This window comes from Myodes glareolus, chromosome 16 (genome assembly GCF_982192425.1).
Source record: "Myodes glareolus chromosome 16, mMyoGla1.1, whole genome shotgun sequence".
Lineage (NCBI taxonomy): Eukaryota > Metazoa > Chordata > Mammalia > Rodentia > Cricetidae > Myodes > Myodes glareolus.
The window spans coordinates 28799412-28826429 of record NC_142041.1 but is presented as its reverse complement, the minus strand read 5'-3'; the positions used below and the strand labels follow the sequence as shown (position 1 = coordinate 28826429).

At 50.4% G+C, this 27018-nt stretch overlaps 2 protein-coding genes across 3 annotated transcripts in view; both read right to left on the bottom strand.

Annotated features, from left to right (window-relative positions):
• Positions 1-580: 580 nt before the first annotated feature.
• Positions 581-22876, bottom strand: Trim14 (tripartite motif containing 14). Its single transcript, XM_085677184.2, has 6 exons — positions 22616-22876; positions 20166-20261; positions 10933-11166; positions 9503-9665; positions 5289-5381; positions 581-3136 (listed from the first exon to the last, which is right to left on the bottom strand). The coding sequence occupies exons 1-6, from the start codon at positions 22814-22816 to the stop codon at positions 2601-2603; spliced, it is 1323 nt and encodes a 440-aa protein (XP_085533310.2). The 5' UTR covers positions 22817-22876; the 3' UTR covers positions 581-2600.
• A 701-nt stretch (positions 22877-23577) lies between these two features.
• Coro2a (coronin 2A) overlaps positions 23578-27018 on the bottom strand; it is a 55844-nt gene continuing 52403 nt past the window's right edge. For both annotated transcript variants that reach the window (XM_087897142.1, XM_087897141.1), the window contains exon 12: positions 23578-26315. In XM_087897142.1, the coding sequence (XP_087753268.1) occupies positions 26184-26315 (132 nt within the window). In that variant the 3' untranslated portion in view covers positions 23578-26183. The remainder of the gene's footprint in view (positions 26316-27018) is intronic.

The following is a 27018-nucleotide window of genomic DNA, read 5'->3' as shown; positions in this document are numbered from 1 at the left end:
CTGGGCCCTTCTCAGTCACACCCTATCATAAACACGGTGCTGTCTTGAGCGGACTTTCCCTCACAACACCAAACGCTTCTATCTACTAGCAACACCTGTATGGGGTTACCAGGGGTCAGTGTCACCAACAAAGTAGAATTTGGGGCAGAAGAGATGTAGGCAAAAGAGCTTCTGAATTCCCTAAAAGCTAGAGACCACCCGAGGCTTCCGTGGTGCTAAAGGGTGGCTACACAGCCGAGCGTTGGGTTGCTTGCGTCCATGAAAATTTAGGGGCCATTGGGATGGCTCAGAGGCTGATGGTTGTCATCATCCTGACGCCCTGAGTTCAGTCCCCAGAACCCACATGGTGGACAGAAATGCATTTCCACCAGTTATCTCCTGACATCCACATGTGCACCATGGTACTGGAGGCCCCTCTGCCCCCTCAGACTGAATGTTAAAAAGAACTTGGTTATCTTCATGAGTGGTGAGCTCCCCATCACTGGGTGACTATTGCAAGAAAACCCTGAAGGGATGGCAGGTGAACAAGGTCTTATCCAGCCCTCTGTGCTAGGCGCTTGACTCCCAATGAAGAACACAATTACACGGGAGAGCATTCGTATTTTATTACACAATGCATATTATTAGAGAACTTGTCATTTAAAAATATGGCTGTCACTAGCCAACACAGACTGAAACCATGTGCTCAAAGGAAATGATACACAAGCCTCTCTGGGAGCTAGTGCCCAGAAATCACAGCAGCCGGCCCCAGGTCTGAGAACTCTGAAGAATCAGTCCCTGCTGAGCCCAGTCTCAGGAATCTTATGTCCCACAGTCTGGCCCTTGAAGCTGGACATTTGAGACAGAGGTGTCTGTCCTCCATTTCCCTCGGGGCTGGCCTGGACTAAACCTTTTTCTTACGAAACAAACACCCGCTAGGGCCAGAGTGTAGCTCTGCGGAGCACACACCTGGGATGCGCAAAGGCCACTGGTTCTAGCCCATGCACCATGGGAAAATAATTTGTGGTTTACCTTTGAGGTAAATTCTACAAAACCAAGAGCATCAAGACAGATGCTTTCTACCTTCAAGAACATGGATCCCAAGGAAACTGCCCTGAGAGTATTAGGGCAGCCCCCGCGGCTGCCACCCAGCTGCTGGGCATCCATGGTCCCACAATTTGACATTTGGGAGAATCTGTTGGAGATGTTAGATCCTAACACGATACAAAGTAGTTATTAAGGCAATTTCACTAGCTTTGGCTTGCTTGATTCTTCTGGCACTGACCCGCACTTCACAGATGGGGGCCACGAATAGAAAAGTGTCATTTAACAAGACCACACAGCAGGGAAACTAGGCTTCCGGTCAGCACAAACCTTGGCCCAGACCAATCTTTCTGCTTTATACTCAGAACAGTCCCACCCCATACTGTGAAGGGTAGGAAACCTGTCTCAGAGACCAGCGGAGGTAATCTAGAGGCAGATTCGGCCCAAGAAGGCAGGTGGAAAAGTTGAGGTGGTCACTGCCAACAGGGAACCGGGCTGCCGTGTCCACAGCACCACCTGCTGGGAGCACAGACCCGGACTGCAACTGGTTCTGGACTGCAACTGGTTCCGTTATCTTGGGCAGTCACCTGACTCAAGTGTACCAATTCTGCTGCGTGAACGATGGGCTCATGTCCCCACTTTGGAGGGATGTAAGATGTTCAGTGGACAACTACGTGTGATAACGCCTGGTACGATTGTTAAGAGACGCCTGGCTTGGCCCCTGCAGTGGTGCGTGTGGGAAAAGCTCTTCGTCTTTTGTGGATGAAGAAGGTGTAGCATCAAGAGTACGGCTCCCATATTAGCTATGTCCCGTCAAATCCACCTTGGAGCCATCCTCGGTAGTTTTCCCTTCTGTGAGTAGCAGCCAACTGATCACTCATTCATCGCCTGGAAGGGGACTATCTGAACCATTTTTGGTGGGGGGGGGGGGAGGAGGAAAGGGACGCAAATGTCCTTAGAAAGCAACTGGAATGACAGATCCTATATTTGTAAGCCTCATTTTTTTTTTTTAGGGGGGTGCTTCTTGAGCAGATAAGTCCGATGAGTGAGACAGGCGAAGAGTTGGTTTTCCTATTTATGCTGGAACGCACAGCCGTTTAAAGAGGCAAAACTGTGAACTAGCTTCTGCCTGAAGAATGTGTGAACAGAAGACTTTCAGCAGCTGGGTGAGGGTAGGCCGTCAAAGAGCAGGCCAGAAAAGCCGGGACGCTAAGAAGGCTTTCCTGTTTTTTCTTGTGCCTTTTTGAGAACCCCCTTCTAACCCCAAGAGGCGGAGCTAGGTTTCAAGTCGTTCACCCTGGTTTCAGTGTAGAAGATGAAGATGCGAGAGGAGCAGGAGACTGGGAACCTTCTCGGGTTCTCTGGCTCAAACTGAAGTGGCTGGAGAGCAGTTGACTCCCATGGAGATCTTTAAGGAGGTGCAGTGCCTCCGCCGGGACTCTTTCAATGAAAATTACTGTGTGCCTGCTGTGTGCCAGGAGGTTCAAGGCGCTGCATGATGGTGTCCCAGACACAGGCAGCGCCGGGGTTGCGTGGGCAGAGCCCTTAGATCAACCTAGAAAAGGAAGCATGGTCGCCTAGGGCAACCGAGGGATGCTGATGGCCCCCTCCCAGAGGCGCAGGGCCGGGTAGAGCGGTTCCTGGAAGGTGGCGTGGAAGGTGTGCAAGTGGCTCATGCCACCGCCCACGTCGTAGAAGGCCAGGACGCCAGCTTCATAGTCCAGGAAGACGCCGATCCGGTGGGGATCGCGACGGGGCCGCAGGCGGTTTCGCTGGCAATCGTGGAAAGCCCAGTACTCGAGGTCGTAGCGCTTCACGCACCACGACTCGCGGTTGCAGCCCAGGCGGGAGGCAGCCGAGGACCCGCGGCGCCGCAGGGACGGGTAGGCCGCGCCCACCCACCAGCCCACGCCTGCCTCCTGCACGTCCACCTCCCAGTAGTGGCGGCCGGCTGCGAAGCCGTCGCGGCCCAGCACCTGACGCAGAGTGTCGAACCGGGGCGCGGGGCGCGGCCCCAGGCGGCCCAGCAGCGCGCAGCGGACGATCAGGCCGTCAGTCGACAGCCGCAGACGAGAGTGCATGGTGTCCGGGTCCAGCGTGGGCGTGCGGGCGTCTGCGGAGGGGGCGGGAAAGACGAAGGTCAGAGGGGCGCCCCCACCACCTCCGACCCAGCGCACCCTGGCGGAGGGAGGGCCCGGAGAAGGAACTGTGGGCGGGGCCATAGCGGCCCCGCCCCCCGCCCCGCTTTTGCTGTCCTGATCCCCCAGCCTGTTGGACCAGACAAGAGGGAAAGATAGACTTATTACATGCTGTATTACGGCTTGAGTTTGGATCGTGGAATTTACTGCTTAAAAAAAAAAAAAGTAAGCTAGGCGGTGGTGGTGCAAGTCTTAAATCCCAGCACTCCGGGGGCAGAGGCAGGAGGATCTCTGCGAGTTCAAGGGAGTCTGGTCTACAGAACGAGTTCCAGGACAGGCTCCAAAGCTACAGAGAAACCCTGTCTCAAAAGCAACAATGTGAGTTCTAGGACAGTCAAGGCTACACAGAGAAACCCTGTCTTGAAAAAGCAAAACAAACAAAAATCTTACTGTCGAGGATGCCCTTAATCCCACCCAACACTCGGGAGGCAGGAGGTGGCAGTTCTGTGAGTTTGAGGTCAACATAGGGAGGTCTCCATAGCATGTTCCTGGGCAGCCAGGGTTACACAAAGAGACCCTGTCTCAAAAACAAAAAAGAGATAGAAAATCCCATAACTATTAGGACTTGGTTGCATGTTCTTTTTATTCTTTAATTTTTTTAAAGATTTATTTATTTATTATGTATACAGTGTTCTGTCTGTATGCTTGCTGGCCAGAAGAGGGCACCAGATCTCATTACAGATGGCTATGAGCCACCATGTGGTTGCTGGGAATTGAACTCAGGACCTCTAGAAGAGCAGTCTCTGAGTCATCTCTCCAGACCTATTCTTTAATTTTGAGGGTTATGCTTGGTCCTAATATTGGTATCATACCACGCATATTCTTAGGCAATCTGCTTTTTAAAACCTGCCAACATATTCTTGAACCATATTAAACGTGTTTCAGTGGTGGTGATTCTAGTTTGTGTGTGTGTGCTTAACTTATGGACATGAGTATTTTTAATGTCCATCAGTGTGACGCGTGTAGTACCGGTATCGGCCAGAAGAGGGCGCCAAATTCAATGCACTGGCATTACAGCCTCCGGGAGCTGGGAACTGAACCTGGTGTCCCTAGAGAGCAAATGCTCTTTAACACTGAGCCCTCTCTGGTTAGAGTTTCTCTAGGTTAAAGAATTAGAAATTGGAACAACAGCTATCCTTGTGGCATAGTAAATGAGGGATTATGAGAAAAGCTTCTAGAAGTTTCAACTTCTTGATCTGAAGGAGGTGAAGTAATGTTTACTTTTACAGAATTGTAAAATTGTAAAATTGGTTTGTGTACTTTTCTTTGAATGCATTTTATTTTTCATCTCTTTTTCTTCATTTTTTTAAAAACATGTAGTTCAGGGTGGCCTCGAACTCGTGATCCTCCTGCATGAGCCACCACAGGTGGTCAAACATTTCTTTTTTTCTTTTAATTTTTTTATTTATTTATGTATTATTTTTAATGTATGAATGCTTTGTCTGTCTGTATACCTGCAGGCCAGAAGAGGGCATCAGATTTCATTATAAATGGTTATGAGTCACCATGTGGGTGCTGGGAATTGAACCCAGGTCATCTGGAAGAGCAGTTAGTGCTCCTAACCCCTGAGCCATCTCTCCAGCCCCCATCTCCCCACTTTGATATTTTAATGGGCACCTCAATTAGCCATTTGTTCCAGATTTGAGACCTAAGACCTATTATATAGCCAAGACTAGTTTAGAACTTGAGATCTTCATTCCTAAGCTTCTGAGTACTGGGATTAAAAATTGTGTGGACACCAGGCCTTGGTGGTTTTTACCTTTAATCCCAGTATTTCGGAGGTAAAGACAGGTGGATCTTGAGTTCAAGGACAGCCTGATCTACAAAGTAAGTTCTAGGACAGGATAACCAGGGCTACACAGAAAAACCCTGTCTTGAAAAAACAAACAAAAAACAAACAAACAAAAAAGTGTGGAACCACACCAAGCAAAAATGTTTTGAAAATAAGTTTGCTAAACAGTAAGAATGTTTAGCAAACATTCTAAAGGGAGGATGGGGGGGGGCAGGCTCATTTCCTTCTTCCACCTTTGCTCCTCACCAGCCTCCCTCCCCCACTCCCGGTCTTACATTTCAGGAAGAGTGATCTCTCTGGAGAAGGGCTGATTTTCAACAGGGTGCCTGGCTTGGTGCCGGAGGATCCCAAGAGCTGGCAGTTCATGTCTGTAAGGGATCGCAGGTGTGAGATGTGAACATCTGGAGCTCATGCGGGCAGCACAGACAAACACAAGTCTCCCAAGAATCATGTGCAAACTTAGAAAAAAGATACAAACTTTGGATGGGTGAGGGCCCCCAACATGGCAACCACTCATTGGCTGCAGCAGGGACTAGCCTCAGCTCTCAGCGCTAGAAAACTGGAGGTAGCTTTTCCCCAAAGCAGGGCGGAGTTTGGAGGAAGGTAAGCAGCAGGAAGCCTAAAGTGTGTGTGTGTGTGTGTGTGCCCACCCGCGTGCATGAGTACATGCTTGTGTGTGTTGGGGGGTACACAGCTGTGGATCAGCTCTTAAAAGTGCTTCCCAGCATCCATACTGGGTGGCTCACAACCACCTGTAACTCCAGTTCCAGGAGACCACACTCCCACCTCCCCCTGTGTGCACCACCTCCCCTGTGTGCACCACCTCCCCGTGTGCACCACCTCCCCCGTGTGCACCACCTCCCCTGTGTGCACCACCTCCCCTTGTGTGCACAACCTCCCCTGTGTGCACCACCTCCTCTTGTGTGCACCACCTCCCCTGTGTGCACCACCTCCCCTGTGTGCACCACCTCCCCTTGTGTGCACAACCTCCCCTGTGTGCACCACCTCCTCTTGTGTGCACCACCTCCCCTGTGTGCACCACCTCCCCTTGTGTGCACAACCTCCCCTGTGTGCACCACCTCCCCTGTGTGCACCACCTCCCCTGTGTGCACCACCTCCCCTGTGTGCACCACCTCCCCTGTGTGCACCACCTCCTCTGTGTGCACCACCTCCTCTGTGTGCACTATACTCCTCTTATGTGCACTATACTCATGTGCACATAACCTCACACGGACGGGCAGATGCATGCACAATTTTTAAAAGAGAAAGGAAGCCTGACCGACCTGATATCTCAATAGTGCTGGAATTATCTGCCATGGAGGGGGGTTTCGTATGTCCCTTCCTCCCAAGGATCTATGACTGATTAATGGTTGTTGGGGACAGAGACATTTTCTTCAGTGGCACAGCCTCTGGCAAATGCTTATACTCTGGTAAATAACTTCTCACCCATGCTCCTGTAAGTAGTTCTACAACTAAACTCGTTGGTACACATGCACACACACAGATGTGTGCACATGCCGGCACACAGACACACATGCATGTGTCACACACTGGCACACACACACATGAAAGCAGAAGGGGGAACTAGTTAGGCAGAGGAAGAGAATCATTAGGAATGGGAGGGGGACAAGAGAGGGTAATGGGGGACTCCTGAGATGGCTCAGCCACTGAGAGCCCTGGCTGTGGACCCGTGTTCGATTCCCAGCACCCACAGGTTGGCTCACAACAGTCTGTTCCAGAGGATCTTATGCCCTCTTTTGACCTCCTCAGTCACTGTGTGTATGTGGTACATGGTCATGCGTTCAGGCAAAGCACCCATACACCTAAAACAAAAAATAAATCTTAAAAAGAGAGAGAGGGTGATGGAGAGAATATGGGCAATATATGTTATGTGCTTTGCGAAAATGTCATCATGAAAGCTATTTTTATGTATGTTTCATACATGCTAATAAAGTATTTAAAAGGGTAAAATTTATCACACACACAGAAAGCCCAGCTAAGTCTACAGAGAGGTACAGTTCTCCGAAAGAGCAAAGGGTAGGAGGTTGTTCCAGCAAGAGGACTCCCGAGGAAACACCTCCTTAGGGACCCTTGCCTGCCTGTCCGTGGATCTTGCCCAGAAGGCTTCCTTCATCACCATGGCCTGTGAGTGGCGATGGGGACCTTGGCAAAGGCCTCACCGTCTCCGAATGCTGGAGCCAGACTTGCTGCTACCCATGTGAGCTCCGCACCAGAGAGCTCAGACTTCTCACAGGGCTCCTCCCCACTTCCTCCTTGCTCATTGCCCAAGGCCTGCGCCTTCTCATCCTGGTTATTTTTTGTCATATTGACTTACGATAAAGTTATCTGGGAAGAAGGCTCTTAGCTGAGAAAATGCTGCCATCAGATTGGCCCATAGAGCAGTTTGTGTGTCTTTTCTTCCTTCTTTTCTTTCTTTATTTTTTTCTTTTCTTTTCTTTTTGGTTTGTTTTGAGACAGGGCTTTTCTGCATATCCCTGGCTGTCCTAGTTCTTGCTAGGTAGAGCAGGATGGCCTCGAACTCAGAGAGATCTGTCTGCCTCTGCCCCTCACACACACCCCGATTGAAGGTATGTGCCACCATGCCTGGCACTGGAGGACAGTTTTCTTGATTAATGATTGATGCAGAATCACCCAGTCCACTGTGGGTGATGCCACCCCTGGGCAGGCAGACCTGGGTGGCATAAGAAAGTAGTCTGAGCAAGAAATGGGGAGCCAGGCAGTAAGCAGTGTTCCTCCATGGTCTCTGCATCAGTTCCTGCCCTGGTTTCCCCTCAGTGATGGCCTATTCACTGTAACATGAAATAAACCCTTCCCTCCCCAAGTTGCTTCTGGTCTAGTGTTTATCACAGCAGTGGAAACCAAAGGAAGACACGCCTGGTTCTCCCCACCCCAGCTCTCTCCTTACCCCACCCCTATGCTATGCCCATTCCTGTGAGCTAAGACTTTTACTGTCCTGCAGGGTGACCAGCTCGCTCTCACTTCACCTTAGGCCTTGGTGTTTGTTTTTCCTTCTCCTTAGAGCACATTTCCCCAGGAACAGGGGCAACAGTGAGAACAGAGAACACAGGAGGAGCGGATTGTATCCGACCCTAGACGGCAGCCTCCCAAGCAGGAGCTCCATCATACAGATGTGCGAACAAGAAAACCTCTGGACAAGGTGGCAGAACGACTTCAGAGCTGTGTGGCAGCCCTGTGCTCCCATCCTTAGAACTTCAGGGCCTACAGAATGCCACTCCAGGTTGCCTCAGGACCTTCTTAAGAGAGGCCTCCTCAGAGCCCGCTATGAAAGGTTCCTCATCTGTCTCCTCTGACTTTATTTTGCCTCACAACAGTTCCTGTGGCCCCAAACACATGCTGTCTGTTTTCCCCTCAGAGGACTGTGGGAGCCATGGCAACGGCAACACACGACAGGCACACAGCCAATGTGGAGAGCGAATGGCCACCACAGCCGAGAGGATCAGTGCCTGGGACTTCCGAGTTCTCCACAGGCTTTGTGGGCACTTCAGGGCTGGACCCCAGATGGGTACTGTGGTTGAGGAGGGACTCCTGCAGCCGTCTCATGAGGCCCAGGCACGTGATGGGGCAGGTCCTAGAAGGAGTGGGGCAGAGGTGAGGTGACAGGGAGGGGAGTGAGCTGGAGTCGGTAGAAAGGCCTCTGGGTGTGTCCAGCTGTGTTAGCCACCTGCAGGGGTGGTGACTGGCCCTGGGCAGAAGAGGAGGGGTGAGAGATAACAAGGTATTGGTGTGAGCAGACCCCGGAAGAGGTGGCTGGAGAATGGCAAGCAGGACACCAGCCCAGGACAGACAGAGGTGGTATCAGTTGTTAAGGAAGGGTTGGAATGGGGGCATGGTGGCACACACCTATAATCTACTTGGGAGACTGAGTCAGGAGGATTGAAAGGCCAAGGCCAGCCTGAGCAACTTAGGAGGACTCTCTCAACATAAAGAGAGCTGAGAACATGCCTCAGTGGCAGAGTGCTTGCTTAGCTTAGCATGCTCCAGGCCCTAGGTTCCATTCCAAGTAGTGAGGGTGGGGGTGGGGTGGGCACTAAGCCAGGACCTCCTAACTGCCCAGCTAGGGCATCATGTGGGAAAGGCATGACTTAAGTTGTCAGCTACCTCTGATTGTCACGTTGTTAGGACGGAAGCCATCATGAAACAAGTCTCTGGGGGAGATCTTCGGGAGAGTCTCTAGATGCGGGGAGACCCATTCTAACTGTTGGAAATACTGCTCCATTGGCTGGGGTCCCAGACTGGACAGAAAGGTGACAGTGACCCAAGCCCCAGCACCCGGCTGCAAATGCAGCGTGACCCGCTGCCTCCAGCTCCTGCCACCCCGAGTCCCTCACCAGGGCAGGCCGCAGGTGCGAGCCAAATCAACCCTTCCTTCCAGAAGCGAGTGTATCGGGTCTGTGTCGCTCGACCCAACAGGGAGTAAGGGCTCCAAGTCTGTCATTAGGTAACTCACTTTCCTTCAGGCGAGTGTCCACTGGTGTCTGTAAAGTGTCCCGGATGGCTTCCATAAATTCCTTAAAGAAGTTCTTGACGGGCTCGAAGGACAGGGGCACAGGGTGGCTCAGCTCCGAGGGGCTCATCTGCTGTCCCATCTCTGACTTAGTGGCTACATATGCCTGTGTAGAGAGGCATAGGGTCAAGATGGCTCCCTGCAATCTGAATCTAGCCTCTGCTGTATACCCGGGAAGAAACCCAGCCAGCCAGGTCCCACTGTGCCTGGCCACCGTGGTCAGGTCGAGCTGTAGCACAAAGCAGTGGCCTGGGGAGGCCGCTCAGCCACCTGAGATGTAAGGCACATAGAGTTGTTGGTTGGTTCCCCTTCACCCTTCTTCCTTTCTCCTCCCCTTTCCCTTCCCTTCCCACAGGGTCCCCAGGAGGGCCTGAGCAAGGAGGAATGACCAGGACATTGCCCTAGAGTCCAGGTTACTGTGACTCTGTTTTATCTTGTTTTCCTGGGACAGGGTTTTATGGAGCCTAGGCTGACCTTGAACTCCTGATCCTCCTACCTCTACCTCCAAGATGCTGGGATTACAGGCACGCTTCACCATTCCTGGTCAGGTCCAGGTTCTGATTCTACCAGAGTGTGAGCCCTGCTGAGTCCTGCGACCCTCAGGCCCACATCTCACCTACCAGAAGCCTTTCTGCAGAGCTCTATCAAGTATCGTGTGTTGGGTTGAATAAGAATGGCCCCCATAGGCTCACATATTTGAGTATTTAGTCATCAAGGAGTGGCACTGCTTGAGAGGGATTTGGAGGTGTGGCCTTGTTGGAGTAGGTGTGGTCTTGTTGGAGGAACTATGTCACTGGGGTTGAGCTTTGAGGTTTCAGATGCTCAAGCCAGGCCCAGTGTGTCTTCTAGTGTCTTCCTGCTGCCTTCGGGTATCTCTAGCACCACATCTGCCTGCATGCTGCCATGCTCCCTGCCATGATGCTAATGGACTAAACCTCTGAAATGGTAAGCCAGCCCCAATTAAATGCTTTCTTTTCTAAGAGTCGCCATGGTCAGCCAGGCAGTGGTGGCACACACCTTTAATCCCAGCACTCGGGGGTCAGAGGCAGGCAGATCTCAGTGAGTTGGAGGCCAGTGACTATGGTCATAGTGTCTCTTCACAGCAATAACACATTGATGAAGACAGTTCACAAAGCGCTTGCAGCCTGGGGGCCCGGGAAACGGTACTGTTAAGATTATTTATAGTTCAAGATAGATATTAATTATTGTAACAGTGTTCCTGACCACCTGTGTGCTGGCAACGAAGTCTACATGCTAGCCAGGGAAATCTCTGTGCACTTCCCCAGTCTGTAAAGATCATGCTCGTTGCCACAGTGACCCAGGTGCGTGTGGGGAGCCCGTGGCAGCTGTAAGATCAGGAAGTCCAGCTTTACCTGCAGCAGCTGAACGGGGTTGGGCTCCAGGCTCATGACCCACACCCTGGTGTAGAAATCATCCATGACCTCAATTTGCTTCCTGCAAGACTCGGCTTGCTCGCTGTACACCTGGAGGGTGAGCTCTGTGTTCTTATCGATGAATTGTTTGGCAAGTATTTCCTCTTCATCAAGGAGTAATCTGAGTTCGGTAAATTTCTGTGTCAGCCAGGCTTTACTTGAGTCTGCATAAACCTTAAAGAAAAAAAAAAGAGTTGACTGTAGACAATACACTTGCCAACCAGGAAGTCTGGAACAGAAAACACCTACAGAGTGAGTCCAGCAAGGGGACGGTTTGTGTGTATGCCTGCAGGCCAGAAGAGGGCGCCAGATCTCATTACAGATGGTTGTGAGCCACCAGGTGGTTGCTGGGAATTGAACTCAGATCCTCTGAAAGAGCAGCCAATGCTCTTAACCACTGAGCCATCTCTCCTGCCCCTGGCAAGTAGTTTCAAGACAGGATTTCTCTGAGTAGCCCTGGCTGTCCTGGAACTCGTTCTGTTGACCAGGCTGGTCTCAAACTCATAAAGATCCACCTGCCCCTGTCTCCCAGGTGCTGGAATTAAAGGTGTATGCCACCATGGCCTGATCTTTTTCTTTTTTAGTTAATTTTTTTTTTTAATTACAGTATGTGCATGTCCGTGTGTGGGTATGTACTCATAAATAGGAGTACAGGTCAGAAACAAAGACATCAGAGTTCCTGGTACTTGGAACAGACAGAACTCAGGTCAGCCACTGAGCCACATCTCCTGCTGTTTTCAGCTTCTATCTGGTTTTGTTATTCTTGCTAGGTGGAGTTCTTTGTTTGTTTGCAATAGGATGATGGAGGAGGATCATCTGTCTATGTGTTACTTTCATTGGTTAATAAAGAAACTGCCTCTGCCTTTGATTGGACAGAAAATTTGATAGGTAGGCAGAGTAAACAGAACAGAATGCTGGGAGGAAGAAGGCAGTGAGGCAGTCGCCATGATTCTCCTCTCTGAGACAGACGCAGGTTAGGATCTTTCCTGGTAAGCCACCACCTTGTGGTGCTACACAGATTACTAAATATGGGTTAAAACAAGATGTGAGAATTAGCCAATAAGAGGCTGAAACTAATGGGCCAGGCAGTGTTTAAATGAATACAGTTTCCACGTAATTATTTCGGGGTAAGCTAGCCGGGATTGGGGTGGGAACACAGCCCACCGTTCCTTCTACAATAGGATGTGTCCCTTGGCTGACCTACTGCTCGCTATATACCCCAGGCTGGCCTTGAACTCATAGCTATCCTCCTGCCTTTGTAACAGGGCCCCAGATTTTAGCACAACTGAATCCATGATGGAATTATCACCTAGGCCATAAAACTCAGCACATAGGCAGCGCCACCTGACAAAATGGTTCTGGGAAAGTCTCTAATGAACTCACCTTGTTTTTTAGCTTCTGTAGTTCTATTTTCTGGCTAACTGTTCTTGTTAACTGAAGTATGTCAACCCAGAAGATTTTTTTTTTCTTTTGTACATACATGCTCACTCTGAGAAAGGCTCAGGGCTACATGGGGATCCCAAACACCCAGGGTAGTCACCAGCTAGTCAATAAAGACTTTCTATTGACTTAAACCCAGGTCTGAGCAATCTTCTCTGGTGGACACCCCGCACCACCTCAGCCTCTCACATGCGGAGATTACAGGCTGTGCCACCACACCCAGCCAGAGTTGCTATTTGAGAAGCTGCTAGCTGTTATAAAAATAAGTTCTAGAAATAAATAATGGTCATGTTTGTACACAAGGCGAATGTTGGTCATGCCCCAGAAAGGACACTTGAAGAGTCAGCATTATATATGTATATTTGTCACTATGAAGGGATATCAGGGCTAAAGAGATCAGAGGACCCGAGTTCAATTCCCATCACCCACATGATGGCTCACAAGCCCCTGTAACTCCTCTTCCAGCCTCCATGAGCACCAGGTACTCATGTGGTGTGGTGTACAGCCACACATGCAGACATGACACCATACATGTAGAATAAAATTTAAATTAAAAAATGAAAATACCAGTCGGGCGGTGGTGGCACACACCTTTAATCCCAGCACTTGGGAGGTAGAGGCAGGTGGATCTCTGTGAGTTCAAGACCAGCCTGGTTTACAAGAGCTAGTTCCAGGACAGGCTTCAAAGATACAGAGAAACCCTGTCTCAAAAAACCAAAAAAAATACCTTCCTATGTTTCCTTATACAGTGGAAAAAGCAGAAAACACTGCAGTAAACATCTGGAAAAATAAAGTCTAAAAACTAAAGCAGCTCCTTCCCTAATCCAAACTGTCTTCAGCCCATACAGCAGAGTGGGTCCTGTAAGGACCTGGCTTCCCTGTGACACTGGGCTTTTTGTTTGTTTGTTTTTCCAGTATTAGTCTCAAGCCTTGCAGATGCCAGGCCAACCCTTAGCTACTAAGATGTACCTCCTTTTTTTTTTTTTTTTTTTTTTAAAGACAAGGTCACCCTTATGTAGCCCAGGATGGTCTCAAACACAGATCTTCTTGCCACTGCCTCCCAAGTAAGAGGATTACATGACATTATACAGGACAGCTATGGTTTGACAAGAAATGGGAAGAGAGTTTCTATGTGTCTTCTACAGAAGGCTTTAAGCAGTAGCTAGGTTCTGGAGCCAGCTTGAGTGCCCATGGCCTTGTTTGTAACATGGCTGCAGAGGGTCCGTGTACCTGGTTACTGATGTATCTTTAATGAATGGCCAAGGGGAGGGAAGAAAATGTGTTCCTGTCCACAGCCATACCACACTGAATGTCACTGACTCAGTGTGACCTCAGAAAGGGGGCAGCTTGGGTCTGGTTGGTACTTGGATAGGAGGAAACATGTTCCAGAGCCTTGAGGGAGGAACATGTGTTAGAGGCAACCGAGTGAATCCGACAGGCCTCTGTAGAGACACCGACGGGATTCATTGTTCCTTCCAGCTGAGCTGAGTTTCAAGCAGTCCCAAAGATCCATTTTGTCTCAAATAGTGACACTGCACTGTACTGTCTCTGCGGGGGCGGGAGCTACTGAAGGGTCAGCAGAGAAGGTACAGGAAAGGACAGGATGCAGAGTGGTGGGAGAGATGCAGGGGTGGGGTAGGCAGAGAAAGAGAGCGGGAAGGGGGAGAGGGGAGGAGAGGGAGATGGGAGAGAAAGTAGAGAGACAGAGGGAGAGGGGGAAAGAGAGGAGAGAGGGAAAGGAAAGGGCAAAGGGAAGGAAGAGGAGGGGAAGAAGGAGGGGGAAGAGATGAGAGAGAGAGAGGGAGGGAGGGAGGGAGAGAGGGAAACAGAGAGAGACACAGAGAGAAAAGGAAGTTGGCTGCCAGTCTGGATCCATGGAGTCAAAGGGAAACCGGATCCCCACACTGAACTTTGGAGTCTGGAGCTAGTCTGGGTGGGGCTGGTGGAGGCTGGATGAGAGGTGTCTAAGAACGACCAGCAAGAAAGAACTTGACCGGCCAGGAAGCCTTGTTCAGGGAGCCCTAGGGACTCAGTACATGGGACGCAGGTTGTTCTGTGACCCCCACCTTCCTTCCGGGGGCGGGGTGGGGCTGTGAGGAGAAGGCAAGAAGCTGCTTCCTGCATACTGGGCATGACAGGACAACCCTACTGGGGGCTCTTGTGAGTGGTGCAGTCAGGGTGTAAGATAAGCCCTCCAATCCTTCCCAAGCCATTTTAGTTATAGTGGCCATGGCCAGCATAGCGGGCAGAGTGGCTGAGCCCGTCCAGCAGCGTGGTCAGTAACATGTTCAAGGTCAGCGGCAAGGCTGCATCCTCACGACCTCATTTCCAATCTGGCAAAAGTTGGCTCATGTCACCCTGTGTGTCGTGTCCACAGACCCACGTTCTGGTTCCGTTCCTGTAGTACTCAAGGACCGTGAACGCATAGAGCCGGGAGCTGAGGACAGTTATTCCAGCCCTTATAGGTGGCCAGGTCCGATACCAGCCTCAGACTGTGTGCCTCAGGTCCCTCTCCTGCCTTTCCTCAGCTCTCTAAGGAGGCTGAGGTTCTCAGACTTCCTTGGGTCAACAGGAAGAGAAACTAGAGGGAAGGCAGGGGGTGAGGGTGAGGGAGCAGCAGGGTGCTTCTCCCAGCAGCGCAATGACCCAGGGGTGGCTCCCACTACGTCCCTCCCTCCCCTAGGTCCCAGGAGGCAGGCCTGCCTGTAGTTCTCGATTCAGCTCAGGAGACCCTGGTCATACAGACTGCAGGCAGGCAGGCAGGCAGGCAGGCTTCCTGTCTGAGCGCCTCTGATGGGTCCTTCAACCTTGCACTGAGCACGCTCTCTTCCTCCAGCTGAAACCACAGAGTGTTTCTGTTGCTCCCGGGTGGCCCAGGTCCCCTGCTATGTGACCCATGATAAAGTGCTTCCCTTCCTGGCCTCCCTATTCATATATATCTATATCTCCCCTTCCCTTTTAGGACAGACTCACACAGAGCCGGCTCACCTTGAACTTGTAGCTGAGGATACTTTACTTCCCTAGTTCTGGGATTGCAGGCATTCATCGCTGCTATGCCTGATTTTATGGAGGATTGTGGGATGCTGGAAGTTGAACCCAGTGGTCTATGTGTTCGAGGCAAGCACTCGACCGACTGTTCTTATCCCCAACCCGAGCGTCTGGTCAACCATACTGAGACTTAAAGGACTGTTCCTGTTCGCTTTGCTTTTTGGGTGTTTTGATTTTTTGTTTATTGGAGTAATCTCTTTTTAAGATGTGTATTACTTTGCCTAGGCTTGAATGCCATGGCTCAAGCAATCCTCCTGCCTCAACTTCTCATGTAGCATGGACTACAGGCAGCACCATTTTGTCTGGCTTAGACATGCATCTCCCATGGGCCTTTCAGTTCTAACAGACTGCACATTCTAAATCCGCTATTATGCTTGCTCCAACAGGCAACAAGCAGTCTTCACCCACACAGAGTCTCTCTCCCACTTTCTCTCTCCCACTTTCCCACCCATTTATAAGAGTATCAAAGTACGTGGAGAAGTGATGGCGCACAGCTTTAATCCCAGCACTCGGGAGGCAGAGGCAAGTGGATTTCTGAATCGGAGGCCAGCCTGGTCTACAGAGTGAGTTCCAGAACAGCCAGGGCTACATAGAGGAACCCTGTCTCAAAAAACAAGACAAAGCAAAAAGTACCAAGGTACGACACGGTGGCACATGCCTGTATTCCCAGCACTTCAGAGGATGAAACAGAAGAATTGAGGTTCAAGACCAACCGGGCGTTTCTGTGTATGCTTGGAATCCCAGTAGTCAGAAAGTTGAGGCAGGAGGATCATCATAAATTCAAGCCTGGTCTACACAGTGAGTTCAAGACCAGCCTAGACTATTTAGAAATAACCAAAGCTGGGCACAGTGGTGCATGTCTTTAATCTCAGCACTTGGTAGGCAGAGACAGGTGGATCTCTGAGTTCAAGGCCAGCCTGGTCTATCTACAGAGGAAGTTCCAAGACAGCCAGGGCTACCCAGAGAAACCCTGTCTTGAAAAGACAACAAACAAACAAACAAAAAGAGAGTGACTCAGAAAGACTCTTGAGGTCCTAAGTCCAATTCCCAGCAATGACATGGTGGCTCACAATCATCTATAATGAGATCGGATGGCGTATCATATTATGTTCCCATAATAAATAAAGTCTTAAGAAAGACGACACTTGAAGTTGACCTCTGGCCCCCTGATCACAGGCACACAGATGCACACTCACCTACATGAACACACATGTGTACACACACATACAAGGACAACCTACAAGACACAGGCTGCTAAAATCCTCTCCCCAAACAACTTCGTTGGCCAAAATGTGGGCCATTCAGAGAGAACGGTGTTGTTGTGTTGCTGATGTTCAGTACTAGCCCGATGAGACATCTAGGGCTGCATCGAGGTGGGTTACCCCTGCCACATGAACGGCCTGACCCCTGAAGAGCCGCAACAGGGAAGCATACAGCCTTAGAGGGTGTGGGCTGGAGATTGTTAACCATGACTTTAGTTGTCCTATGGAAAGGAGTGGTGATTGGCTGGGCCATTGGCTTCTATTTCATAGACTTTGGACCGTATCTGAACTTTATTGATCTGTTTACAAAGCTCCATGGGTTAGTTTTCACACCAAAGAAAACTTTCCTCAGTTAGGCCTCTAAATCCAGAGTGGCCCAACTGGGAAATGAGCCGGGGATGCGGCTCAGCGGTAGAGTGCTGCTCTCGCAGAGGTCCTAAACTTGAATTCTAGCACCCATTTTGGGCAGCTCACAACCACCTGTAATTCTAGCTCCAAGTGATCTAATGCCCTGTTCTGGCCTCCACGGGCACCCAAATACATGTGGCAGACACAAAGTCAAAGACACATACACACAAATGAAAACAAATTGGAAACATACAGAGTTCAACTACTATATGTTGAATATGTTGCTAAGAGGACCTAAACAAACCAAGGGACATCCCATGTTCATGGATTTGGAGACTTAACACCATGGAGATACGTTGTTCAGACTAGCCTTAGATTTGTGCTCCTTGGGTCTCAGCCGCCTATGTTGTGGAATTATAAGTGACTGCACCTCCTGGATCTTTTTTAAAATTTATTTATTTACTTATTATGTATACAATATTCTTTCTGTGTGTATGTCTGCAGGCCAGAAGAGGGTACCAGACCCCATTGCAGGTGGTTGTGAGCCACCATGTGGTTGCTGGGAATTGAACTCAGGACCTTTGGAATAGCAGCCAATGCTCTTAACCTCTGAGCCATCTCTCCAACCCGCCCCCCTCCGGATCTTTTTTCTTTCTTCCTGAGACAGAATCATCTCACATTGTACGGCCAGACTGTCCTGCCACACACTATGTAGCGCGGGCAATCCTCAGACCTGCACCAAGCCTCCTGTTTCACTCTCCTGAGTACTGGGATTACAGGTGTGAGTTCCCGCCCCCAGCTAAAGAGCCTAAATTATTTTGGAAGGGCAAAGAGCATTCATCAATTATTTCAAGATCTATTATTGGCTATATTAATCCTAACCATGTGGACATACGGTTCACAGATGCACACAAATGTGCATAAACAATAAAAAGAACCTGCTCTGCATGTAGAGCCCGTGTGCCGAGCTGACATAGACACTGTCAGATTCCATGCTTGGCTCTAAAGGACAGTTATGTGTCATAGAAAGAACCCCCAGTCACCTAGGTGAAGGAACGGGACATTTCTCCACAAGATCTTTGCAGCTTCCTGTGACGCTAGAATTGTTCCAAAGTAAACGTCTAAGAGCTGCCGACACCGGCTCCTCTCCTCCCTTGGACTCTCCTGCTCGCTGCTGTCGTCTGGGGAACGCTTTCTGGGATCACTTGCCGGGTCCTTGTGGACTGATTCATCTCCTTGAGCCTAGCGCCTTGCTTTTCTGAGACTTCTAGTTTATTTACCGTTATTGCATGTGTATGTTGTGTGTGAGGACATATGTATGTGGGTGTCAGAGGGCAACTTTCAGCAGTCTGTTCTCTCCTGTGGGATCCTAGGCTTGAACTCAGGTCTTCAAACTTGGGCAGCAGGTGCTGAGTCATCTTGCTGGCCACTCTTTTTTTTTTTTTTTCCTTGAGACATGGTCTTGCATATTCAGTCCTGGTCTGGAACTTAGTAGTAGGTCAGGCTGGCCTCAAACTTGGGTTGATTTTGCCTTGAACATGCTGGGATTGCAGGTGTGTACCACCATGCCTGGCCAGTCCTGCTCTTGAAGATTTGAGGGAGGGTCATGACTAATAGTTAATCTAGGGCTACCGATGTGACCTGTGAAGATCTCCAAAACACTGAGACATGTAGTTCCCTAATCGATAATGGATGTCAGGAACTGGGGAGCCAATCCCACACTCCTGTGTGGTGGCGGTGCTGCATACCGTTATCCTAGCAACTTAGAAGGCTGAGGCAGGAGGATTGTGAGTTTGAAGTAATTCTGGTCTATGTAATGGAGACCCCATCTCAGTCAGTCAGTCTATCAATCAGCTGATCCTTGTGGTTAAGGTCTGTAATCCTAAATACTCAGGAGGCTAAGGCAGGAGGTTCATGGGTTCAAAGTCAGTTTGAGGTAGAGTAAGTTCAAGGCCAGTTTGATTAGCTTAATAAGACCCTGTCTCAAAACAGAAATGTTTCCCATGCTCCTGTAAACAACCCATCACTCATTTCTTTTATGTAATGCCAATTAAACTCATTGGTACCCACATACACACAGAGGATCGCTAGTTGGAAATCAGTGGGATGGAGACAGGGAGGGAAATGGGGTGAGTATGATCAAATACATTATATACATGTCTGAAAACATAGGCATCCCATTGACATGTATAACTCACATATGCCAACACTGAAATGCTTTTTTAAAAGAGACTTTGCAGAGACTCCAATTTTAATAAAAAATTCACATTTTCAGACACACACCTGCCCCTCAAATAAAGTAAAGAGAAGTCTGAAAATGTATAACTAGGTGGAAAAACACTTGCCTAGCATATGCATGGCCCTGTGTTCAATCTGTAGTACCACCATAAAAGAAAGAAATAATATTGTGCCAGGCAGTGGTGGGGCAAACCCTTAATTCCAACACTTGGGAGGCAGAGGCTGATGGATTTGAATTTGAGGCCAGCCTGGCCTACAGAGTGAGTTCCAGGACAGCCAAGGCTACAGAGAAAAACCCTGTCTCAAAAACAAACAAACAAACAAACACCCACAAGCAAACCAGTAAGCAAGCAAATAACCAATATTGTATAGGGGGTAAAGCTGAAGAATGTATACCTATGGACTATATTTAGACTCTGTTTCTCATGGCCAAAACCCTTAAGAATGGTTTGCCTGCCCTGGGAGATATTCTGCTTTCCTTAAGGCAGTTTGGGGTGTGGGAGGATGGAGGGCCAGTTCCTCTGGTCTTGCTGAGGAAAGATCGAGTCCTGGCATTGGTAAAGTGGTCTGCTGCCTGGGGGGGGGGGGGGGAGGGGGACAGAGGCTGAGCCTCCACAAGGCTGGGAAAACTGACCCTCAGGGTCACTCACCCGCATGCATGCTTCCTTCGTGATCTTCTACTGAAATCCCTAACTTTGCATTTTTCCAAGAGGACCCCTTGCAAGTGCCCCAGTCCCCAGCAACAACTCTGACACCTGTTTTGAGGCTAGTCCTTGTTTTTCTGGGTTTCCACAAGGGGAGACATCTGCACGGAGAAGGGAAGATGGGTGCACTTGCCTTGAGCTTTTCCCCGGCGTCTTCCAAGTGGGCTATGTTGTCAGCGTGTTGCCGCTTCTTGGTCGCCAAACACTCTAAACACTCCTGGAAGAGTTTCTGCGATGGGGGTCAGGAGAAAGAGGGAAGGTGTCACTTTCAAGCCTTCGTCCTTGCTCTCCCCTTTACGGGTTTTCCTTAATCACATTTTCTTTATCTACAGGGTGGGAGCAGGGCACACTGGGGCCATAGTGTACATGGGGAGGTCAGGGGACAGTCTGCAGAGTCCCCTCTCTCTTTCCACCTCGTGGGTCTCAGGGCTTGAACCCAGGTCGTCAGGCTTGGCAGCAGATACCTTTGCCTGCTGAGACATCTCACTGGCCCATCCCTGAATTCCTTTTCAGCAGAGGTACCCGAGGCTCTGAGAGTGAGTAGCTTGCCCAAAGTTCATGTGGCTAGGTGGGTGGTGAGCAGATTCTGGCCCTCTGAGCCTCCAGCCTGGATGTCTGTCTCCTACCTTCCATGTGTCTGCTTTTAGAACTTACTATTCTACTAAATGCCTGCTTTGGGTCTTCTTCCTTCGATGACGCCCTTCTCCATCTTAGTCTTCCTTTGTAAAGCTGGTCTTTCATTTGACACCTGGGTCTACCTTATAGGAGCAGGGGTGGGAGTCTGGATCAACCAGGATTATTAGGGCATGCCAATTTCCAGAGGAGAGCTGGAAGCCCGAGGAAGCGGGCAGGAGTGTGGGCTCTAGAGGAAGACTAAAGCTAGGTCGTGGCCCTGCCTCTGCAGCCGTGCGCCCCCCACCCATTTCCTTCTCTGCAAACAAGGTCGCCGTGGAAACTGAGTGAGATTCAGTTTGCCTGGCCAACAACACATGCTCAGTATGGGTTGTTTTGCCACCTTAACACCCAACAAGCTTTAGTGGCTGTGGTGAATGGCTTTACTGGACGAGGGAACTGGGGGCAGAGAAGGGGGGTCAACCTTGGTCTTAGCTTCTCCATGCGCCTCTCCTGTGACACCTCAGCCATCTACTGCCCAAGGAGGCCCAAGAATATCCCAGCCTTCCGACTTGAACCCTCCACTTCCAACCACAGGAATCTGTCTTGGGACCTCACAAAACTTTCAATAACCTTCAAGGCCATGCCCAGTGGTGCTTCCCTGCCTTGACTTCCTGCCTCAAGTTCCATCTTTTTTTTTCTGGCCCTCACTGACCACCACCTTGGGCTCCCTACTATGGTATTTACCACATGGCATTGTTACCGTTTTCCCCCTGACAAGCCAGGCAATGCATTCAGGTAAGAGGAGGATGTGACCTATGACCCGGCTCACTGAACAGGCAGTTGACGATTGAATGGCTCTGTAAGCTGTAAACACGTAGAGCGAGGGTGTATGTGGATGCACTGATGAGAGGAACCCCGAGACAGACAAAGGAGGGAGACACTTGGGCCACATCTCTGGAAAATAGCCTTGGATGTCCAAGTAGCAGCATCTGAGGATCACTATTAGTCATTCACAGGTACCAAAAGGAAGGTTCTGGAAGCGGGGGCATTTCTTATGAACCCAGGACTCCACGAGCCAGCCTGTGCTCCCATTGGCCTGATTTCAGATTATACTTGTTACAGGTGGTGAAGTCAAAGAAGGGCATAAATGAGGTGCAGCCAGGCAGGGGTCAAAAGACCTCTTAGAGACAGAAATAATAAAATCCGCTTTGTGAAGACAGAAGGTTCGGCCTAGCCAGCCTTCCGGTTCTGAAATGCCAGGCATGCCTGGTGGGGTCCAGCTCAGTGGTTTCTGCAGAGAAGACTGTGATAGGCTAGAGGGGAGCAGTGGTGTGTTTGCATAGGGGGAGGAGCCGGATTCAAGGCAGGAAGATGGCCTTATTGAGTTTGCAAAGCAATACAGGCCTTCAGGCCCCAGTTGAGAATGGCCTATTATGAACTTCAGTGTCCAGTTTCTAGGCTTCATGATGCAATCGTGGAGTTTTCTTTTTCTACACCCACAGCTCCAATACGGTCTTTTGACATAGCCTCGCTTTGTAGTACTGGTTGGCCTTAAATTCTAGTCTCCCTGCCTCAAACTCCCTGATGCCCTACAAGCGTTAGGCGAGAGTCCCAGAACCCTTGGTTGTGTTCACTAAACCTCAGGTTTTCTTTAAGCCTGTGGCAGCGTTGGTGAGCTGCCCTAGCAGAAGCGGTAAAGGACATCTGAGGATCAGCCTGAGCCTCCCAGTACCCTCAACAAGTCTTCTGATACTTCACTGTTGGCTTGGTCTTCCTTTGCCATGCGGTTCTGCTTCCAAACCTTAAGTCTACCACCTAGGGGACCTCAGTTTCCAAGTCCTAACGTGATGTGGGAGTGAGACCTGCCTGGCCTGGCGCTCCGTCGTCCGTTATTTCTGTTCTTACTCCTATGTTCAGTCTCCACCCGCCCAGATCTGCGTGAATGCCCCACACCCAACGTCTCCCCACCTGCACGCTCGCAGCCTCCTCCTGGGCCAGGCCCACCGGGTGGCCGCGGTGGGCACCCAGCACCGGGCACAGCGCGCACACGCAACGGCTGCAGCGGCGACAGAAGAGCTCAGCCGGGCGTTCGCTGTGCTCAGGGCAGCGCCAGCGGCAAGCCCCGTTGGCCTGGACGGGCTCCGGCATGCAGGCTGTCTCACTCGCCATTCGCTGTGGCAACCCCTGTCCACTCCCGCAGTGTAGCCGGTGGGGTGGCTGCGAGAATCGAAACCTTGCTCGGGGCGGGGCTGGCGACCCAACTCCCAGTGGCGGGTTGGGGCGAAGGGGGCGGGGGACGGTGATGAGCCTTGGTCCCGCCTAGTGCTGGATCCACAGCACAGCACAGCACCTTTTCACTCTTCCGCCCTGTGTGGGAGGAGGCTGCCACAGACAGGGAACGCTGGGGCTTGCTTGAATGGATTAACTGGCAGGTGGGCTTCCCACTTGGTTACGCTGGTCTTGGGGGTTTCGACAAACTTCCGGAGTGGCCTGGTAGGTGTGGCCTGCCAGGAGGGGCCCGCGTTTCCCACACTCCCACTTGTCCCTTTTCCTGCAGTGCTTCTTCCCTGGGGTCAGCCTTGGGAGTTTGGAACAGATTTCCAGGCAACCGCAATCAGCCCCAGGCTAAAACTCTGAAGACTCTGGGATCCCTCCTCCCCTGGTGGGTGGTGGCCCACCCTTTGTTTCCAGCCTGGGGAATTGGAGTATAGCTGCTATGCACGGCCACCCATCCACGTGCGGTTTTGGTTTAGCTCCTCCTTCAGGAAACCTCAATTTTTCAGATCAGCTCACTATGCCTCATTCCGTTCCCTGCGTTCTCTTAACCACGACTGAAAACACTATCAGGACCTTACTTGCCAGTTTGTCAGCAGGGGTATCTGTTGCTAAATTGGTACTTGTAGAACGAAACAAAAGAAAATCTCCATGCATTACAATATCGAGCTTGGTGTTTTATTATTATTTTGGTTGAGGCAGGGACTCACACTCTGTCCAGGCTGGACTGAAATTCAATCCTTCTGCCTCCGCCTTCCAAACGCTGGGATTACAGGGGGGGCAATTATCACCCAGTGTTGATTGTTAGATTCTTCCATTGCACAATTTCTGCATCGATTTTTTACTTTTATTTCTTTAATTTTTTTTTTTTTTACAAAGGTACAAGGAATTTAAGAAACATTAAAACAACCATTCAAACGGCTTCAGGCATGGTTTCACATGACAAGCATAGCTCCTTTCTCACTTCCTGTTTCCCTCTAGGGCAGACCCTCAAGTTTTGTTCTAGGAAACAGAAATATTCTAGAGCTAAGGTGGGTACCAGCCAACGGCTCATCTCCAAGCGCTCTCCTCATCCACACCACACAAAGTTCCTGAGTCAACAGAAAGGGAGCTCCCAAGGCGTGAGACAGGGAGGTGAGGGCTGCTTTCCCACTGGTGGGCACTGCCTTTGTGGGCACTGTTGCTCCATCAACTCAAGAACACAAAAAACATAATCTTAAAAAAAAGATGACTTTAAAAAAATATCTGATAAAAATTACCTATCCCTCTTCCCTTGCTATGAAATAATTTAAATAATTTATTCTAGGTGTAAAAAAAAAACAAATAAATTTGTTCATAGCCACCTGTGACCTGTTCTTGAACGTGAGGTCTGAGTCTGGGTCCCTTACAGTGGGGTGAGCTTCTCTTGGGGTGGGGGGAATGGCGTAGTACAGAGACACCAGGATGGAGAGCTCTGGAGACCCCACCCTCAGCCACACACAGGAGGAGGCAGTGGCTTTGGACCGGTGTCTTCACTCTGAGGTTGTCCTGCCTTCTGAACATGGGGGATGGGAGCTTGACAAACTAGTCACAAATGAAAGGACAGAGCCCTGATCCAGGAGCTCCAGTTCCTATCAAATGCCTGGGACTTAGCCTTTTTCTCGGGAGCACAAATATGGCAAGCATAGCTGGCTCGTCGTTGTCATCGTTGTTGGGGATAGAGTCCTAGTCTAGTGATTGATGGATGGAGAATAAACCAAGAAACACAGATTGTGAGGGGCAAGGCATCATGGGAGGGAGTCTTGGGATTGTCCTACTTTGATTGCCAGCTCAGGTGCAGGAGACCCGCCCAAAGCCTCTCGGTCCCCACACTTCCCACTGAGGAGTCAGCTGCAGTGGGGGTGGGTCTGGTCATCACCATGTCCATCTAGAGGGATGCTAATCGATATCATGGTCAAAGTCTGTTAGTCTGCGGGGCTCCTGCAATTCCCACTTGTGTGACCCTGTGTGATGGGGAAACACTGGCTGCCTGTCCAGAGGGGAGAGGGTGTCTGGTAAGCTTTGGGAGTAGCTTTGTCTCAGATTCCTCTCAGGCAACAGCTGGGCTGCTGTACTGATCACCAGGAGAGAAAGAGCCTCAGAATAGGGCCCAGGACACACAAGGCAGGGGCCCAGGCTTGCAGACCAGATGCTATCTGGTCCCACTCTCTCACCTGGCACAAGTCAACCAGAGCCCTTCCTGGTGGGTGGCCACAGGGCTTGGCCACTTCCAGTGCTGCCCTCCCTCCACATCCCCAACCTCGCAGAGGCCTTTTGATAACCTGGGTGGAAGCCTGCGTCTGCCCTCCTGGAGGCTGCAGGCTCTGGAGTCAACAGACATGGTTGGTGTCCCCAGCTATCTACTCTCATCTGACTGGTTCCGGTTGGAAGGATGGGTTTGGCTACCTGTCTGTAGTTTAGAATTGGGCCAAATCTTCACTCTTCCTTTCAGACTGAGTCCCCGCACCAGCGTGAGCTTCTTCATTAAGCACAGGTCATCAGCCCACAGGCATGATCAAAATCAAGTATTTGGTGGCAAGTCACAGACGGGGTGATAGCTCACTGGAACTTTCCCCTTGCTCAGATGGACAGATGGAGAAACTGAGACCAGAGAGAGCAGTACTTGGTGAAAGGTCACCAGGGAAGTCTGGACATAGCTGAGGTCAGAAACCAATGGATCCGACTATGGGGACTGAGAACAACGCTGTCAGACAGACCCAGGACAGAACCTCAGTCCAGCCCTGCCAGGAAACAGATCTTACGTGTCTCTCTCTGGGGCCTCAGTTAAGTAAGCCAGATCAGTGGTTTTCAAGCTTCTAAGAGATAATTTAGCAGTCAAAGCACATATTCCAAAGTGGGCTGATGAAGATGGAGGCTATCTGTTAGAATGAGTTCACCGACCAAAACCGCTCCCTATTCTATGACCACAGGCAGGTTGACCTACCTAGTCCTTCCAGATCTTTCTACCTCTGGGAGGTCATAGCTCCTCCCTGACCTTTAAAACCATAATTCAGCAGAAGGCAGGGTGCAATCGAAACCAGCCGGGGCAGAAACCCCCAGCGGTGAGAAGGCAACAGGAAAGCGGCACCATGATCCACTGGGATCTCTTTCAGCGACCGAGAGTTTTGTTTTCTGGTATAAAATATAGAAATAGTGGTTGTTCTCGGGGACCTATGGTTCGGTTCTGGACCTCCCCACAGAGCCTCTTGGTGTCCCTGAGGGCAAGGATGGCGGGGACCTCTGCTCAGAACTGTCCTAAACCCATCCGCAGGTTCTTGATCTCCAGTTCCAGCTGCTTGGTCTGGACCTCCCTTTGCATCAACAGCTCCCGGAGCCTCCGGATCTCCTCCTGTTGCCGGTAGAACATGTGCAGCAGCTGGGGAAGCAGAGGGGCAAGGTCATCTGGGTGGCCAGGATGGGCAACAACACAAAAGCTAAGCCACAACTGACTTTCGACTTGAGAGTGGTTAAACTATCAAGGAACAGTCATTGCTTGGCTCAGTCACCAAAGCCTTGCTCACTTCACCCAATAAATGAAGTCCGAACAGATTTTGTGTGTGTGTGAAGTGTCCCATTTCTCCTTTCAGGGTCCCTCAGGGGTAGAGCAAAGGGTATTTGGGCCTGAATATGAAAACTTGGGTTTTCACCACCATCGGGCTGTGTAGTTAATACCAACAACTTGGCAGGATCTAGAATGACCTATGGAGTTTGCAGATTGGGCTAAATGAGAGAAGTCACACCCTAACTGTGGGTGACATTATCCCATGGGCTGGGGTCCCAAACTGAATAGGAATGAGGAAGTGAGCGTTCATCTCTCCCTGCTTCTGGCTGTGGATGCCATGTGATCAGCTTCCCTGAGCTCCTGCCTTCCTCACCATGATAAACTAACCCCTTACCGTAATTGCTATCCCTGCACCAAACAGCCATTAGATGCGGGGCACCTCCCGAGGGACTCTGTTGTTCCCCCAAAATGTCTGTGACATCTCTTAGGGTGGCAGTGTTAGTGCCTCCTCTCGGTGTGGAAACCGAGGCTGAAGCCGTTTCCATTGGCATTTTGTCCACAGCAGTATGGGAGTAAC

Bases quoted from the DNA above. Each gene is read 5' to 3' on its own strand.
- Trim14 (XM_085677184.2), bottom strand. From the start codon at position 22,816: ATGGCGAGTGAGACAGCCTGCATGCCGGAGCCCGTCCAGGCCAACGGG. The intron at 11,167-20,165 runs GCAAGTGCACCC...TTTTTCTTTAAG, and splicing joins ACGCCGGGGAAAAGCTCAAG to GTTTATGCAGACTCAAGTAA. The intron at 5,382-9,502 runs GTGAGTTACCTA...GATCCCTTACAG, and splicing joins GGACACTCGCCTGAAGGAAA to ACATGAACTGCCAGCTCTTG.